The 19,632-nt window shown below is 36.1% G+C and overlaps 1 protein-coding gene across 2 annotated transcripts in view; it reads left to right on the top strand.

The window, feature by feature from the left end:
- The first annotated feature begins 388 nt into the window (after positions 1 to 388).
- The window catches only part of KIF5B (kinesin family member 5B), a 46,199-nt gene continuing 26,955 nt past the window's right edge, over positions 389 to 19,632 (top strand). For both annotated transcript variants that reach the window (XM_016196315.2, XM_016196314.2), the window contains exons 1-7: positions 389 to 951; positions 9,039 to 9,126; positions 16,829 to 16,902; positions 17,863 to 17,967; positions 18,475 to 18,523; positions 19,286 to 19,341; positions 19,434 to 19,521. In XM_016196315.2, coding sequence (XP_016051801.1) covers positions 826 to 951; positions 9,039 to 9,126; positions 16,829 to 16,902; positions 17,863 to 17,967; positions 18,475 to 18,523; positions 19,286 to 19,341; positions 19,434 to 19,521 — 586 coding nt within the window. In that variant the 5' untranslated portion in view covers positions 389 to 825. The remainder of the gene's footprint in view (positions 952 to 9,038; positions 9,127 to 16,828; positions 16,903 to 17,862; positions 17,968 to 18,474; positions 18,524 to 19,285; positions 19,342 to 19,433; positions 19,522 to 19,632) is intronic.

The raw sequence follows: 19,632 nt of genomic DNA, 5'->3' as shown, positions 1-19,632 counted from the left end.
CGGGCTAGGAATGAATTTTTTTGCCAGACCAAAAAGAAAGCAAACATTTCTTTTTGGGACATAGTATTTTATTTAAACAAATGAAAATAAAAAAGACAACATAGCTTTAACAAACCCATTGTTCCCTAAAGAAAGCTTAGTGCGTCTGCCTCAGCTCTCGGGATTTCTGTGGACCGATGCCAGTGGGAGCAGATGCAGGGTGACTAAACTTGGAGTGAGCAGCCAGTAAAACTTGAATCTGCGACTGCCCGGCGGAGAGCGACCGCGGGGCGGAGAGCGACCGCGGGGCGGTGGCGGCTCGGCCGGCGCGGGCACGGATTGGTCGCCGAGCTGCAGGGGCCTTTGCGCCTGCGCAAGGCTCCTCGCGGGCCGCCCATCCCGCCTCCTTGTCTCGGGTCTGTGGCTTTAGGAGTGACCCGGAGCAGCCGGCAAGTAGACAGCTGGGCGTGGAAACAGTGCGCCCGGCCCGCTCTCTCCGAGGAAGGAGGGGACCACCTTCCTGGTCTCCAGACTCCCCACAGCCCCTGCAGTCTGCCCAGGTCGGCGAGGGGGAAGCCTGGAAGCCGCGCCGTGCCGGGCCGTATACGCTCCACCCGGTGCCGCCGCCGCCATGGCTGCCATGATGGATCGGAAGTGAGCTTTAGGGCGACGGCTGCCGCCCAGGCCCTTCCAGTCCCCGTCCTCTCGCCGCCCCCTCAGGGGAAAGCGCGAAGCCGGGGACTGATTCTCTGGCCTTCGCGACCCTAGACCATCAGCTCGGGCCTGCTTCCTCCAAGACTCAGCTGCAGGGAGTGGCTCCCGGCCTCCGGCCTGGCAGCGAGGAAGATGGCGGACCCGGCAGAGTGCAACATCAAAGTGATGTGTCGCTTCAGACCTCTGAACGAGTCGGAAGTGAACCGCGGCGATAAATACATCGCCAAGTTTCAGGGAGAAGACACGGTCATGATCGCGGTGAGTTGCCGCTGTCCGTCTGCTTCCGGCCTGGCTGGGAGGGAGACAATGTAGAGGAACCAGTGGTGTGTTCGACCCTGGGTCAGATAACCCAGGGCAGGGAGACTGCGCAGCTCCGCAGGTGTTCCCGGATTGCCCCCATCCCGGTCTTTAGTGCTTCAGTGCCGGGTGATGGGAGGCACCTTGTCTCAGTCTGGGGCGCTGGAGGAACTGTTCCGGGAGCATGCTTAGTGTATGTTTGCCTGTGATTTTGTGTGTGTGCAGTTACTGTTGCTGATGACTGTTGGGGTTTTGGACTACCCCCAGTTTACCATTTATAAATATCTAAGGTTAAAATTCAGCTAGGAACGTTGAGTTATGAGACCAGCCCTACTGTATCTTAAATAGTAAAGACACTTAGTTTTATAGAAACGTATAACTACGTGTTGAACCATATTGTTTTCAACGGAGGAGGAGGAAAAACCACCAAAAAACTACAAATAATACATGTACCTCAAATGTTTACCCACCCACCTTTTGTTAACAATTGGAATAGACTAATAAGAACTATATGGAAAGAAATAGTGAATTTTCTTTTTTTTAATTTTTTTTTTATTGATTTCAGAGAGGGAGTGGGAGAGATAAACATCAATGATGAGAGAATTGTCCATCGGCTGCTTCCTGCACGCCCCCTACTGGCTATGCAGCCGCAACTCAGGCATGTGCCCTGACCGGGAATCCAATCGTGACCTCCTGGTTCATGGGCCCTTGCTCAACCACTGAGCCACATAGGTGGGGCAGAAATAGTGAATTTTCTTTTAAAATCAGATTGATCAATTTTGTTGCAAATGTGGTCACTTCAGATTGGGTGAAACAAGTGTCCAGAAAGACCCATAATCTCACTCTTACAGGGTTTTATCTGGTAACAATCTAGGCAAGAGTGTTAAGTTTTTGTGTGTATATCAGAGTATTGTAAAAGGAAGACATGAAGGTTGCCCGGCTGGGTGTTGCTCAGCGGTTGAGCATTGACCTAGAATCCAGGAGATCACGATTCGATTCCCAGTCAGGGCACATGCCTGGTTTGTGGGCTTGATCAGTGACTCTCTCATCATTGATGTTTCTCTCTCCCTCTCCCTTCCTCTCTCTGAAATCAATAAAGATGTAAAAAAAAAAAGAAAAAAAGATTAAGATTGACCAGTGAACTAGATTTCATGTTGGTATTAGGTTCCTACTTGTATAATTAAAGATCTTCCTTCGAGAAAGTTGATTTTGATAATCCCAAGGATAGTGAGATATTGTTCCTTTATAGTATAAAATGTAACATAACCAGAGTTGGCTGATCATTGTCAGGGAGACCAGAAAGTAAGGTTGAATTTTCTTTTTTTTTTTTTTTTTGAGGTCTGATTTCTGGTATTGACAAGTCTCAAATAGCACTCCCAGTTCAAGGAGGTTAAAATGGATACTAAGATATGGCATTGGAGCAGTGTAACTAAAAATTAAATCTGTCTTGGTAATGCCATGTGGCAGAACTTTTTTCTACATTGCTATCATGGTACAAAATTTTAATGTTAATTTTTTCTAATGGCATTTCATATTTAGCATGTTATTTGGACAGTTTATTTGGAAATAGGATAAAGGGGACATAGGACAGTGATAATTAAAAGCACTGACGTATTAGGACTAAAGTTCTTTATAGTTTTTATGTGAAAGTTTCCAAAGTTTAGGTCTAGGGAATGAGTATTGGTCCATGTTGCTTGTTAGGCTTCTGACAAGCAAGTCATTAGATTACTAACACCTGCCAGCTACTTCTGTGTGAAGACTGCAAGCTGGTTCTTTGTTCACAAAGTCCACAAGGAAAACTCTTGTTATAAATGACATCACATTGAGGCCAAGAAGTTAAGCACAGAAGTAGTCATCCTTTTCCTTTAGAATGATGTATTTTACGTGGAATCTGGAGGCTTACAAGGCCTGGGTGGTTAGTTGGCAAACATGAGGCTACTAGTTTCTCATCGAGTTTTATGATTACTCAGCCTTGACAGTGCTTGACACTTGAAAGCTGTTTTCCTTTTAGACTTGTAATAAGAATGTCTTCTCCAGATTTTGTATGTGTGTTTACACAAATTATAATTACCAAGATTTTTTTTTGAATGTTAGAATTTAGTATTCACAAAATGTATTAAGATTAGGTTAGAAGGCAGCCCAAATATGACAAAATATGAGGAAATAGTTAAAACAAGTAATTACAACAGGAAGCACACATTTATGCTAGTACTTTTTCTTTGGATAAATTTATTATATGTCATGTGTTTACTTAGTAATGTAAATAAATTTAAATAATAATAGAAATAATGGATAGATCATTGAGCTGTGAAGCAGCGATGAACAGTTAAGTTGGCCTTTAGGTAAACTGGCAAGCATTTTAGTCTAGTTTTTAAAAAATGTATAAGCAGAAATATATTACAACTGAGTGACAAAGCCTTTAGAAATGTTAAGGCAACATGATTCGTTCATTATTTTCAGGAACTAATCTTTTGCACATAGTAATATGCCATTAATTACTTTGAGGTCTCATTTTTGTTCACTTTTTAAAATGAATTATTTTATTTTTTAAAGGTTGTTTGGGAATTTATAAGGGCTGCTAGGGAAAATAAATTAGAAAGTCTCTAAGTAAAATTTTCTCTTGGTTTATTTTATTTTATTTCATTGGACCTTGATCCTGATTCAAAATAGTTTGAGAAGAAATTGCTGCAATGAAGAATTTAAAGCTAAATTATTTTAAACATGATTTTAAAAGTTTTTAGTGTCTTGTAGTTAAATCAAAATTTAAAGAATATTTTGGTTTATAATGTTACTGAGTTATAATTATAATTGGTGCTCATATAGAAAATAATTTTTAAGGATTCTGATTTTTATCTAAGTTTGGTTTCCAATATTTTGTCCAAATTTTTTCCTTTTACTCAAGTAATCAGTTATTTTTAATATTATGTGACCACATGGCAGGCAAATCTTGTAATCTTATGTTTCTCTGTTTTGCCATTTTTCATACAGGTTTGGTTTTTTTTTTAGTTTGAAGTGCTATAAATATAACATATTGAATGAAATAAGTGAATTATTTTATGAAAACCTTTAAATGATACAAGCAGAACCTATTTATTATAAATAAAAAAACTTGATACCACAAAAAAAGAGAGGACAAGGGAAACTCCTTATTAGTTCATCTGAGCCTGCTGAAAGCAGAAAAAAATCCATAGAAAAAAATTACTTCTGTGTTTATTTATACATTATAAAAGTGGAACATTCACATTTGCATTGTGTCTACTAATCATTGCTCCTTATATAATATACTATAGAGGCTGTCAGAACAAAAAAACAGGTGTTCATTGAAAGTAGAGAATAAACCTAATTAGATTATCTTGCCTAGTTCCTTGCCTTCAAAATAGGATTTCCCTTTTTAAGTGAATGATGACTTGGTGTTTGATCCTGTTTTTCCCTTTTTAAAAAAAAAAATTTATTTTATTTTAATATATATATATATTTTTTATTGATTTTAGAAAGAGGAAGGGAGAGGGAAGGAGAGATAGAAACATCAATGATGAGACAATCATTGATCGGCTGCCTCCTGCATGCCCTCTGCTGGGAATGGAGCCCAAAACCCACGCGTGTGCCCTGACTGGAAATCGAACCTGGATCTCCTGGATCATAGGTCAATGCTCAACTGCTGACCCACGCTGGCTGGGCTAATTTATTGATTTTAGAGAGAGAAAGGAAGGGAGTGAAATATCAGTTTGTTGTTCAACTTATTCATGGATTTGTTGGTTGAGTCTTGTTGCCCTAAGGGAATCAAACCCACAACCTTGGCAAATCAGGAGGACGCTCTAACCAGCTGAGCTCCTGGGTCAGGGCTAATATTGTTTACCTTAACAGTGAAAATTAAAAGAGAATTAGGAGCCATCGTCACATACCTTTACAATTGTGGGATGTTAGCCTATAATAGGTGTCAAACTAAGGGAAATTTAATATCCTATAATCTCATGTGATCTAATGATTACTATTCAGAATTCCAGACGAGGTATATCCCTGCCAGAAGGGTCTCTCCTTTGTAACCTAATTTGGTGTTCAGCCTGATCTGTGCAGACTCAGACAGCAACCACTTCACTTAAGAAATCTAACATATGGTTGCAGTTCAAATAAACATTCCTATTTTGTTTTGTCCCCTTGAAATCTAAGTCGCATGTCAGTGAATCTTGGAGTGTCTTTGAAGATGCATAGAAATAGTGCATAGTATACATTTCAATGCCAAGAACCAGGTTTTAAAATATAGATGTCAAAAAAAATTTTTTTTAAGGAAAAACCCCTATAAAATATAGATGTCCAGATATTGAGGTTTCTTTTGTTTAATTTGTTTTAAAGATTACTAGTTCGGAGATGTGCCTTTAGACCATTAGAAATGGGTTTTATGTTTCACAAGTCTTGTTTTTCATCTCAGGAAACCAGGGTCAGTTAGTAAACTGGCTAGATCTCTAATCAAAAAATTTGCCTTAATAAAATTATAATTTAGCTTTGGAATTAAAATAAGGTTATTTTATTGACTTAATGCTAAGCACTTTTATTTAACAATGATATAACTTCTAAACAAATCACTCAGTCCCAACTTGATTATTTTTATGTTTGCATATTCATAGTCCTTCTTTAATAAGGTTGTAGAGGTAGTTTGCATATTTGCTTTTTGGTGATTCCAGAGTAAATAGCTACATAATGTACTTTTGAGGCAGGCTTTACTATTACCCGTTATTTTTAGCATATCTCTTTGTAAATGGTTTGTAGGCACTGTTTTGTTTTTTTTATTAATGTAAAAATGGAGATAAGGACTTAAAGTTCAGTAGTGTTCTTTCTATTTTTTTAAAATATGTTTTTATTGATTTTAAAGAGAGGAAGGGAGGATAGAAACATCACATAGATCAGCTGCCTCCTGCACGCCCCCTACTGGGGATGAGCATGCAACCCAGGCATGTGCCCTGACTGGGAATCCAACCTGTGACCTCTTGGTTCATGAGGTGATGCTCAGTCACTGAGCCCCACTGGCTGTGCTATTCTTTAAATGTTTATTTTAATAAAATTTTGTTATTTGACTTATTTTGGAGAGATGTAGTTGTCTTCATACTTTTATGTTTTCTATTGATTAACTTGTTTTTTGCAAGCAAAATTAGAATTAATCACTTTAAATTTTCCTTTCATACTTTTTTTATGCATCTGTTATTAAATGTATATCTTGACTAGTTGCAATCTAGTTTTTTAAAATATATCTTTTATTGATTTCAGAGAGGAAGGGAGAGAGAGAAACATCAATGATGAGAGTGTCATCATTGATTGGCTGCCTCCTGCATGCCCCCGCTGGGGATAGAGCCCGAAACCTGGGCATGTGCCCCCACTGGGAATCGAACCTTGATCTTCTGGATCCTAGGTCAATGCTCAACCGCTGAACCATGCCTGGCTAGGCTACAATCTATTCTTGACTCTTTACCATGTTGTGACCTCTCTAAGGCTAGTGACTATCTCTGTTTCAATTTGATTAACATTACTTGATCACTTATATCCAATAAATCCTAATTTACAGCTTCTTAGCTTCTTAGTATTCAAGATTATTATTATCCTCTATTCTTTGAATACTACAGTCTGTACTAATTAAATATCATTTCTAAAATTGTTACTCGTTTACAATATCTGATGCCTTATAGGTGCTAAAGAAATACTTGCTGGATAAATGAAGAGGGAAAATTATTTTTTTTTTTTGCATAGCAAAAATAGCATGGTTTATTTCTGGGTAGTGATTGTTATTTTGAATATACTTGTGTTTATTTCCAGAATTATTATGTATACATCTTGTATAATCAGTAAAATAATAGATAGATGTTATTTTAGCCACACCTGTAGATTTAAATGTTAATGTCTCAGTGGCATCATAGCAAAAGGACACTTTTATGTATGTCTTAACCAAAGAATAATCAGACATTGAGATGCCTACTTTCAGTTGACCCCAGGGCTGGTCATCTTAGTATGTCCATCAGGAATGCTTTCAGCTACAGAGTGAAAACAAACAACAAATAGTGGTTTAAATATATGAGATTATTTTTCTCATAAAAAGTCTGGAGATAGGCCTTTACTGCTACTATTTATTGATTCTTATCCTTTTGTCTTCCTTAGTTAGTGACTTTTCATTATCATTTTTGTCATGTTTGCAAGATGGATGTTATAACTCCAGACATTTATTTCAGAAATGAGAAGGGGCAGCCTCAGCTGAGAATGGGCCTTTTTATCAGGAAAATAAAACTCTTCTCCAAGACCTCCCAGCAAACGATCACTTATTTTATAGTATACAGAACTGGGTCATGTCGCCACTAGTTACAAGGAGACTAGACTAGCAGGTGGTTGGCTTTTCAGCCTGTCTAGTGGGAGGTGGGAAGGTGAAGGGGAATTGGGAATGGCTTCATTCTTACTGTTATTCTAAGCTTTGAGGAAGGGGATTGTGGGATAAAAAGTAAGGTTTGGGGGGGTGGGCGGTGTCGTGCATGCTAAGATAAGACCTAGGAAGTATTTAATATTAAGGACTTTTTTCTGGAGTCATGATTATTTTGCATTATAGGGCTCAGATCCCTCCCTTCCTTTAGAAGAGACTAAATAACAGGCAGACACATACTTTCAAGTACCCAGAACTCCCTTTCCCCCTCTCTTTTCATCTATAGATGTTTGCTTACTTTCCTAGATTACCAGATTGTTCTTTTGAGCATTAAAATTTGCTCAGGTCTTGCCAATCTTAAAAATATATCTTTCTTAGATCCACAGCCAGATAGAAATCTACTTGGTTACCTTCCATTCTTTTTTCAACCCATTACAATGTGATCTTTGTCATTAGTTACTTTTCAGTTTTGCCTTGACCTCATAGCTATATTTGACACAAACACTCCCTCGAAAGTTCCTCCTTGATTTGTGTAGACACTATACTCTGATTTTTCATTCTGTGCCACTTGCTCCTTCTCAGACTTCATCATCAGTTCTCTAAATGTGGTCCCCAAGGTAGAGTCCCCAAGATCCATTTTGGATGTTGACAAGGTCAAAACTATTTTCAAAATAACACTGAGATGTTACTTGCTGTTTTTACTGTGTTGACATTTGCATTTGATATTTGCATTTGATCTGTACTTTAAACTTCTTCATTTGGTTTCTTGAATGCTACAAGCTCCTTTCTCCCTTAGGGTCTTTAAGCATCCTATTCCTGATGCCTGAACTACTTACCCATACTCACCCTCTCTCATGACTAATATTTTAAGAGAACGACAGTGAGCTAGGTGCTATTTATTCTGTAGTTCTGACTCATCCCTTCTCCAGTGTTTTCTTGACATTCTTCTGCCTTCTCCCAGACTCAGGTTCTGCTATTAAAGGCTTCCATAGTATCTTCGTAATACTCTGTTGCATGAGTCAGAATCCTGGTCACTTAATTATTTGTCTGATGTTGGCCCACTATTATTACTTATGTTCCACTAAAAGAGAGATTGGGTCTATCTTGACTGTCATTCTAGCATGGTGCCTAGCATCATAGGCATTCCATAAATATTTGTTGAATGGATGAATGATTGAAAAGTTATTGCAGTAAACTGTAGAGCTGAATGGAGTAGTGGGAAGAGCCCTGAACAAAAGACTGGAGATTTGAATATGAATTTTGTCACAATTTTTGCATCTTTCAGGATTCTAGTTTCCTTGTCTGCAACATATTAGTATTGAAAATGCAGTCTCAACCCCTGCTGAGTAGACACTCATAAAATCAAAATTCACTAGCAGTATTTGAGTGCCTGCCATAATAGTGCTAATTATAATTACTGTGCTAGACCCTGGAAATACAACAAAGACTAAAACATTCTTGTTTTTGTAGTTTATTTTAGTGGACCTGTACTTGGTCATCCCTAAGTTCCTTTCCACAAAGATTCTATGACATGAAGTGATGCATAGTAGGTATTCTGTTGTGAAGGTTAAATATACAGCGATACCTTTAAAGGAGCTTAGAAATCCATTCACCTTTAATTTGTGTAGTTAAAATTTTTGTTTTTGTTTTTCAGACCAAGCCTTATGCATTTGATCGGGTATTCCAGTCAAACACATCTCAAGAGCAAGTGTATAATGACTGTGCAAAGAAGATTGTTAAAGGTGAATATATATATAGTCTGCTAAGTTGTCCCAGCAATAAGTAAAATTTTGTTTGTGATCTTTCCATTTACCCAGCATTCTCTTTTTCATTTTAATGTCCTTTTATTTATTTACTTTATTATTTTTTAATCCTCGCCCAAGGATATTTTTTTCATTGCTTTTCAGAGAGAGTGGAAGGGAGGGTGGGAGGAAGAGAGAAACATCGATGAGAGAGAATCACATAGACTGAATGGCTCCCCCATATGTCCTGATGGGACAGGGAACAAACCCAAATCCCACATATGTGCCCTGGACCAGGAATTAAACCCGAGACCTTTTGGTGTGTGCCCTGACAGTCTAACCACTTAGCTACACTGGCCAGGGCTCCTTTCTCTTATTTAAACAACTTTCTCCAGCAATTAACTAATAAAAAGGTCAACTGTAGTTAGTATTTGCTCAAGTCCCATGATGTAATTTATATACCGTACCTAGTGAACGGTGTTGTAAGAATTATAGTATTATACTGTACTGTTATGGGAAGATGCATTTCTATTAGGTGTTCCCAGGAGAGTTTCTAAGGTAGCAATTTTAGAAATACAGCATGAGAATGAAAATAAGATGGCTAGACAGGTTTCTAAAAACTGGTAGATAATGGCAATCTAGCATTCTTCCATTCTATTGTTATTCCTTCCTCAGAGACTTACCTTATAGTCAGCAGAGAAATTCTTGAATTTATTTAACATGGGTCACCAGGGGTGAGAAAAGTATGCAGATTCCAGTTAATATTGTTGACTTATATAACTAGGATGTTTTTCAGTTCTATATTTTCTAAAACCATAGAGCCCTAGAGCTAAGAGGGTGTTAAGTTATTATCTGGACTTCCAATTACAGAAATCCCTTTTCTCAAAGAGATCTTACAGTTAAGTAGCCATTATTTTATGATTTATTTCATTTTTTGACAGTTCTAATTGTTAAAAAGTTCTGCTTAAATTGGGGCAAAATTTGTCGTCTTGTAGTAGTCACCATGGTAGCGAGGTTGGGATTCAGAAGTTATGATTTAGTAGGAGCACAGACAGTTTATCCAGTAACAGGAGAAAAAGTAGAGTTTATTGATTGATAGAAATAAGTTTATAGATGTGATGGAGGGAATATGTAGATGTTCTCTTCGTATTAATTTCATTTTGTCTGTGATATAGGAAGCAAAGTCATCTCAGTGAGGATGGGAGAGTAGGTTCAAGGAAAAGGTATGAAGTCAGCTGTCTATCAGAATAGAAGTGAATGTACTAGGGAAATGTGGCAATATTGCCAGTCAGCATTAAGGACTCACTTGAAGTTAGCTGCTGGAAGAGTTGAATTTACAAAATTAGGGTTTTGCCACACGAGTATAAAAGAGGAAGAAAAGGGCAAGAGAATTGAGGGTGTTGTCAAGAGGTGATAATGGTGAACCATGGAATCTAAGGTGAGTGAGAGGAAGGAGGACATCAGGGAGGCAGATATGAGGGACAGTGACAAAAGGTGGTACAATTGTCTTAGTAAGAGTCAAAGTTTTGTTGAAATCAGGATACTAAAAAGAGTAATAGGAGGTGGATACTTGAGATTAGGTAGGCAGTGCAGTTAGTAATGAAAAAGTCTAGAGTATGACCCTGTAGAGTTGGCATCTAAAGGAGTAAAGAATAAGATCATGGAGAAAATTGGGTCAAGGATCTGAGAGGCTAGGGTATTTTAGTGGGATCATCTACTACATTTGACATTGAAACAACCAAGAATTAAAACAGGAATGTTATTGATGGGAAACAGTGTACTGGATGCTGAAATCTTCATAAAATGAGGAAGAGTTAACTTGTTATTCTGTAAATGATTACAACAAAGAGGAACTAGCAGTGTCACCTTTTGTTGTAATCATCAAATAGTTTTCCATGATAGAACACAATTATATTACATTCTTTGTGATGTAACATGTTATCAGTAAAACCTAAGATTACATTAGCTTTTCCTAATATTATAAAGTTAGTGATTCAGAAACTCATGGGCAATTTAAATGTTCAGATCTTTTTTACATCTGTTGCAATCAACATGAAACCTCAATCCACACCTGAGTATTGAAGTTTTTAATCTGAGTGCAGGCCTTGTAGGTGCAAATTCCATTTTGTTCATTTTAGCTCTTGATATTTTGATTTTTGTTTTTATAATTATCTTTCTAGGGACCTAAGTTGGCTATCAGCATATTTGATAAGTCTATCATGGTGTCAAAGACATTGGAGAGTGTGTGTTTTGTGTGTGTTTTTTTAATAAGGTCTTTATTTAAGGACATTGAAATTGAAAAATATTCCTCTAAGTCACTTATAAAATGCTTAATGGGCCATGGTCCTTAGCTGAATCTTCTAAAAACTGAATAAGGTTATTGCAATTAATTAAATTATGCTTTATATTCAACCAACTTCAGATTCGTTCACCTGTACAATTATCTAGTTAGCTTGTCAACATTTCCACAAGAATATGATGAAAAACTTGGACTCTTTTATGAAATCATGGTACATGACTGATATTTCTCCAAAGTACCAGTTGAGTCACCCTATCCAAACAGGAAATGAGGTTAGTTCATCCATAGGTTTTCCTTAGTGAAAGTTTGGTATCTTGTCTGCAGTGCCTAGAATCTATCATTGTTCCCCTTTTTAGAAAGAAGTATAACATTTACAAGGTACTCATCTTGTGTTAACTTTGTTGTCTATGGCTTTTACAACTTACATACAGGCCTGACTGTCGTGGCTCAGCATTTGAGCATTCGATTCCTGGTCAGGGCACATGCCCAGATTGTGGGCTCAGTCCCCAGGACGGGGCGTGCAGGAGGCAGCTAATCAATGACTCTGTCATCATTGATGTTTCCCCCTCTCCCTTCCTGTCTCTGAAATCAATAAAGATATGTTCTTTAAAAAACAACAGAAAAACTTATACAGTAGCTGTGAAATTTTTGCCCATGGGATGTCATTCTCTTATAACTAAAAACTTGGACTCATTTAAAACTATTCTTTGGCTGTCCTACCCACCTCAACCGGAAAATTTCTTAGTGTTTATTCTGTTGTTCCACTTGGAGATTATGTTGTAGAAGATGGTAATAAAATAGGAATACCTCTTTCTTATGTCATCTGTTAATATTTTATCATCTTTTCTAGGTAATACAGGTCTCATTCATTATTCTTTTTCTGCATATTTCAAAAGCTCTTTTTAGGGCCTTAATTTTTGTTTTGTTTTTGTAAGACCACTTATAATGAGGTTTTACTACTATTTCCATGATTTTTCTATCTCTCGTATATCCTCAGTTATATAGTCTTTTAATAATGTCATACCTACCTTTCTTAGAACTCTTTGAAATCGATTGTCCTGAAATCTAGGGTACATGTTTCTACTCCTTTTGTTCTGTTTTATTACTTTTTATAATTCTAAGGTGACATAATTTTTCCCCCGAAATCTTTCCTCTTCTCAAAATGTTGGTCTCTTTTACTTCATCAGCAAGTTCCTGCTTTACTGTTTGGAATCAAGTTCTGAATGGCAGTTCTTTGCATTATGGTTAACCACAGGCTTTGGAATCAGACAAACTTAGGTTGAAGTCTAGGCTTGGCCACTTTCTAGCTGTGGGACTTCCACAAGTTACCTAACCTTCTAAGCCTTTTTAACTCTCCATTTCCTCTTCTGCAAAATAAGGGTACTGTGAGGATTTATAAAGGTGATTCTTGAAAAGTACTTCACCCAGGGTCAAAGCAAGCACACAATGTGTATCAACTGCTACTTGCTTCCTCTATCTTCTATAAAGGAAAATTCATTTTTCTTAATTTATAATTATCAACCATAATATACTTGGGACAACTCATAGCCTAGGATGTTTTCAAAACTCTACAAAGTTAGACTTCATACATTTGTTAAAATAGAAACTTTCAGTCACTTTCTCTTTCCTGCTTTGCGAGCTTTGTAATTTATATTAGAAAAGGATCACCTGGCTAAGACTTTTTCCTTTTATCTTCATGCAAGTGCTCTTATTTTGGAGGAGCCTGAATGTAGTAGTTAGTGGATCTTATCCTGGACAAGGATATAAATGTGGAGGAGTTACCAATTAGATACATGGATGTAAGGAGAGAGATGGGGTAGAGGTAGGTGGTAGGTGTCTGGTGAGGTGTGAGGACAGTAAACCAATTAAATACATGGTAGGTTGAACTTGGGACAGTCATTGGTGAACAGATCAGGTGGAAAGGGATGGTTAGTAACTGTTGGTACGCAAGGATCAGCAAAATGATGGGCCAGCTGGTATTTTGTCTGAGTTGTGGATTTGAGGAGCAGTTGCCAGGAATGACCTGAAAGCTGCTAGTACTCTCTAGGCCCCTGACAGTCCATTGAGGTTGCATTGTTTCATCAGTTTCTGTATAAATATATAGCTCTTTGTAGATTCATTAGATATATATTTTTTCCTTTTGAATTCAGAATCTGAGTGCTATCTACAAGTTTGTTTCCCAGATATTTATGTCAGGTATCATACCAGGCCATCATACATTCCCCAGTTTCCTACCATGGTTTCCTGACCTGGACTGTCTATCACTGAATTCACATTTAATTTTTTCAGATGTAGCCTATCAGATATTTGTGTAAGTTCTTGTGTTACTTGATAATATATTGTAGTGGTTGAGAGACTGTCTGGGTTTGCATCCCAGCTCTATCTTAGCTGTGGAACTGTAGGCAAGTTATTTAATCTCTCCATGCCTCATTAAAATGGGACTAACTAAAAATAGTACCTTGCACAGGGTGTTGTAAGGATTAAATACATTACTATATGAAAAATTATTTGAGTCTGGCACATTGTACGCTCTAAATGTGTTAACATTAAAAATTTTATATGGTGACTTCTAATTCTTACGGTTTTCTCCTGAGCAAACATTTTGCTAATGAGGAAGCTAAAGTTCAGAGAGATTAAGCTACTTTTAGAAAGTGATATGCTATTGTCCCACTTGCTAAATATGTTTTTCTTGTTTATAAAGTTATGAAAGAAGTACTACTTGTTCGTAGTTTTCCACCTCTGTTTTTCACAGGAATGGCAAAAGTCTATTTAAAAATGGAGGCTTTAGAAAGATGCTGTGTGTTAGTGATGATGATAATCATTCAGCAAGAATTTGAGTTCCTACTTAGTGCCAGGCATTGTGCTAGGAGTTAAAACCATGTGGGCCTCAAGGAGTTCACACTCTGGTGAAGAAGGCAGACAAGTAAAATGACAGTTGCAGTACACAGCAATAAGTATTATGATTTAATCAGGTACTATGAGAACATGTAGGATGGGACTCTTATTCAGATTTATTTGGAGTGTTGGGTAGTAGAGTTGGATTGGAGGAAGGAATAAAGCCTGGCCTAGGGAGGGGGGGAGGGTTGCCTTCTGTGCAGAGAGAGGTCACATGGGCTAATGCATGACCATATGAGAAGAGCATCACATGTGTGGGGAGCAACATACGTTGTGGTGTGCCTGTGAAGTTGAACCATATGAAATTGTCAGATTTGACCATTTTTATCAACAAAAAATAGCAATGTAAGGGAAAGGATGGTGAGAGGTGGAGCTGAAAAAGTAAACAAGAGCCAGGTCAAAAAGTGCCTAATTTTATCTGATTACAGGTATGTGCTTTCAAGTAGATAAGTATTATTTCTATTTTTCAAAGATCCGTACTTAAAGTGATGTGTTTTATTGTATGTAAATTTTATCTCAGAGAAACAAAACTAAAATATTGAACTCTAATTGATAGTATATGTAAGGCAAAGTACTTAAGTAGAAATGTGTTGAAGTCTGCATTTTACTTTGAAATACATTAAAAAATAAGATGGAAGACTGGGTACATGGTAAAAGCAAACAGTAAAATAATAAAATGTTAATGGTAGAATCTTGGTGATGGTTATATCGAGATGTTCACTGTAAAGTTCACTTAATTTTTCTGTATGTTTAGGTTTTTAAAAAATAAAATACTGGGAGGTAAATCACGACAGAAAGCAGTCAGGAATACATATTAAGTTAGACAAAAAGTGATTAGTCTCCTAACTAATACAAATTTTATTACTTTGGGTGATACATGGCATATTTAGAAATCACCTTATTAACACCCAGAGCAGAGCCTAGATTGTAGCAGGTGCTCAGTAAATATTTGAATGTTGAATGTTCACTAATCTCTATAATCATATAAAATTCTTAAAGTTATGCTTGAAGTCCTAAATGCAAATGTGCTGCATACATTTATTATCCTAGGAGCCCTCATATAATACAGTTTCACATAACACAAATGTACTATAATGTCATATAGACTTAGGCTACTAATGTGATCTTGGGAAAGCCACTTATTCGTTTACTTACAAATTTTAACTACCTATTGTAGTTGCTAGGTGGATCATATCATGTATGGACTATTTATAGATCTAACAAGTTTTAGAATTTATGGTTAGGTTTTATGTGATTGATTAAAAGATCTTAAACATAGGGTGTGACATAGCCATGCTGAGAAAGACTATATATGAAGGAAGTGAATTGAAAGTGCTTTTTTCTCCAGATGATTTCTTCTTCAGAGTTCCTGACAAGAGTACTGCAATTCCATCTATTTTAAATGTGATTCTTGAAATTATTTGATTTTCCTTCTTAAAACTGAAACGATTTTGAAAGTTAAATATTTGAGGTCTATTACAATTTTACCAGAAGTAAATACTGATGCCTTCTTTTTCTTATTATTAAATGTTCTGTAGAAAATCTATTACCTAGTTGCATCCAATGTTGGGATAGTTTTTTTCCCCCTTTAAAAAAAAAATCAATTGAAAAAACAAGGATTGATTTGCTTACTAATTTACTTTTTATTGTTACCATCTCCTATTTCCAACAGAAGCTTCTCTCTTTACCTAGGCTTCCCTTACGGTAGAATGTAATTTCATAATACTTTTCTTGTCACCCAAACGGAACAAACTGAATCCCTGAAAACTGGAAATCTAAAAGTCACTTTCTTGTTCACTCATACTCTTTTCCCCCTCCTTCAATCTAGTAAAGGAAGATACTTAAGTGTTAATAGTAGATTTTGTGGTACACAGAAGGCTAGAAAAGACGTTTTAATTTCACAGGAAACTTTCTAATAATTGATTTTGAGAGTGGGACTGGGCTTGCTGTACTTTGTATATGAAGAATGTATGGGTTTGTGAGATTTAACCACCAGTTAACCACCAATCTTTAGTCCTATTTCTAAAGCTAATTCATATCTGTATGTAAATTGGCAGAACATTTCTTTTAGGTCATATAAAGCTTTAGAATACAGATGTAATGACATTTGAGATGTATACTGACATAAATGATGATTATAAGCAACAGAATTTAAAATTTGTTTCTTGTTAACCACAGAAAGAATCTGGGCTGGAGAGAAAGTAATTGCTTTAGATGGCTCATCACTAAGAAAGTTACTATTAAATATATCACTTGTTTCCTTTAATGTCTATAAATCTTCCGTGTACTAAAGTTTGACTTTTTGATTAGCATCAAGACAATCTGAAATCTTCCTCGCCATTCTTCCCACAAATAGTTTATCATGGTTATGCATGGATAAGGAACAAGGTTAATGTGTGTGTGTGTGTGTGTTTTTAGAGTATTTTCTAACATTCTTAAGTAATCTCTTAAGAATCTTGCTTAAGGAAAAGAATCCCCTAAAGTATAAAATCCCTTACTATCTTATAGATGTACTTGAGGGATACAACGGAACAATATTTGCATATGGACAGACATCCTCTGGGAAGACACACACAATGGAGGTAACATTTTATAGTCTGTATTTGGATGTAGTTGCAGTACAGACAGTACATTCAGTCATTATTTGTGAAATTATTTTATCATGCTTAAACAATTTTATTTACTCTGTTTATTCTTTGCTCTCTCTCATGTGAATAATACACAAGTAACTTCTTTATTGGAAATCTAATCAGTTCTTGAGTTTGAATAGTGATACTATATATTTTAAATCATATCTAGCTTTATCAGTTAGCATAACCACAAAATTATGTCATGTTAGAATGAAACAGGAATTTTTCTGTCACCTTATAATAAGAAAATTTGAGCGTTCGGTTTCAAGTCTATTCAGATCAATTAATTTCTTACTCCTCTCCTTGGTTCCCCCCCCCCCAATACCTGCCACTCTTCTGTGATAAGAATGTCTACATAATTATCATTGCTGCTATTAATAGATGTAGACCAGTTTGCTTCTAGAAAACTTTTACGACTGCTACAGAACATCTGCTTTTATCACATATCTGAGCTTATGTATAAAGTAAATGACAGCTTATATAATTCTGTTAACTCATTTTCATAAATTCCCAGAATAAGGACATTTAACATTTGCGTGAATTTGACTTGAAGTAGAAGGAACAGTTCAGATTTATAAAGAAAGAAACTAAAACCTTTTCCTAGAGTATGTTCATTTACAAACATAATCTAAATTAATGATTAAATAAAAGGCTAAGGTTAATTGGCAACCATGTGGTTATACAGCATTTATATGTAATTTATCAAAGTTTTTATGTGTATTTATATGTAACTTACCAAAATATGTAATAATTAGGTTGGGGTTTTTTAGATACTTGTAATGCCATTTCCACCAAAATTGGCAACAATTACAATTCCTATTCTCTATTAACTGTAAATTATACCTTGAAAGTTTTGAATTTTAATTCATACTTTATAGTTTATTAAGAAGTCTAGTTTTGTTTTCTGTTTAGGGAAAACTTCATGATCCAGAAGGCATGGGAATTATTCCAAGAATAGTACAAGATATTTTTAATTATATTTATTCCATGGATGAAAATTTGGAATTTCATATTAAGGTAAAACCCTTGGGGAAAGATTTTATTTTATACTTAGAGTAATCCTGTTCCAAAAAAATAATAAATGCTAATTTCCTTTTAAAAACACTTTTAAGTATTTTAAAGGAAGATTTTATGGACAGATATAGTTAAACATCATTAGAGTTAATAAACTTGGATTCATCTGCCATTAGATGACCTTAAACAAGTTAGGCAAGTCTCTTTTGCCTTATCTTCCTTCTCTGTAAAATAAAGGAATTTGTTTTACTATGGAACATAAAGATTCTTGCTATAACTAGTCTAGTTCATTTTAGATGAAGATATATAATGGAAATTGCTTTTTAGTTATATAAACAGTTTGGCGAAATTAGGTCTTCTGGTTAGAATATGAGCTATGGCTGAGTTGTTGATAACTCTATCCCCTAGTCTAGATGGTGTCTGGCACTCACTCTCCAATAAATATTTAATAAGTAAGTGAATAAATTATAGTTTTAATTGGTTGATCTTTTTTATTTCTTTGCCTTTTAGGTTTCATATTTTGAAATTTATTTGGATAAGATAAGAGACCTATTAGATGGTAAGTTACATTCTTGCCTTTTGATTATTTTAAAATAGCATGTCTTCTCTTTTTTTCCATTGATTTTTAGAGGGTGGAAGGGAGGGAATGAGGAGAGAGTGAGACAGACAGAGAAACATCAATGTGAAAGAAACTGATCAATTTGTTGTCTCCTGCACACACCTGGATTGGGGCCAGGGAGCAAACCTGCAACCCAGGTACATGCCCTTGACCAGCCCTTTGGTGCACAGGTCCACGCTCTAACCACTGAGCCACACTGGCCAGGGCTGTTCTTTTTTTTAGTAGTAGATGTGAGACCATTTCTTAGTTACCCATATGAAATTGGTTTACGATATAGGAAATAGACATTTAACATTTTTTCTTTTAAAGTTTCAGCTAAATGCTGTTTGAAACATGGAATAACTTAAAGCAGATACTTACCAGTGCTTCTTAAGTACTAATTAGAGCATTGATCTTGAGTCCTGAGTTCTGGTCTTTTGTTAGCTGTCAATTAGATACATTGTTTTGGAGGAAACCATTGAACTACTCTGGCTTAATGTTTTCATTTCCAAAATGAGGGTGGTAGAGGTTGGGCTGGACCTAAAATTCTATATTGCTGCATTTGTTTCTATGTAAATCTCCTACTATTTCTACAGGGTCTTAATAATGATTTTTTATATTCTTAAAGTTTACCTATTGTTATCAGGCTGCTTTGGGAAGGAAACAATTTCACAGCCAGTGTTAGAGTTCAGGGAAGTATTGCTAATATTATTTCTTTTTCAGTTTCAAAGACCAACCTTTCAGTTCATGAAGATAAAAACCGAGTCCCCTATGTAAAGGTACTAATAAAATAATATAGAATGATTATTTAGAAAACCCCTGAAATAAAAATTTGTAAGGATATCGACATACTTAAAAAATTATTTTATAGGGATGCACAGAGCGTTTTGTATGTAGTCCAGATGAAGTTATGGATACCATAGATGAAGGAAAATCCAACAGACATGTAGCAGTTACAAGTAAGTAGAATGTAGAATTTATTAACACTAAAGTACGAAACTGCCTTAAATTGTCTTTATCAAGTTGATTAATTGTAAAATTTTTGTGTTAAATAATGCTCTAGAAATTAT

The sequence above is a fragment of the Miniopterus natalensis genome, chromosome 1, assembly GCF_054644295.1.
Source record: "Miniopterus natalensis isolate mMinNat1 chromosome 1, mMinNat1.hap1, whole genome shotgun sequence".
In the NCBI taxonomy this organism is placed as follows: Eukaryota; Metazoa; Chordata; class Mammalia; order Chiroptera; family Miniopteridae; genus Miniopterus; species Miniopterus natalensis.
This window is presented reverse-complemented; position numbering and strand designations above follow the sequence as displayed.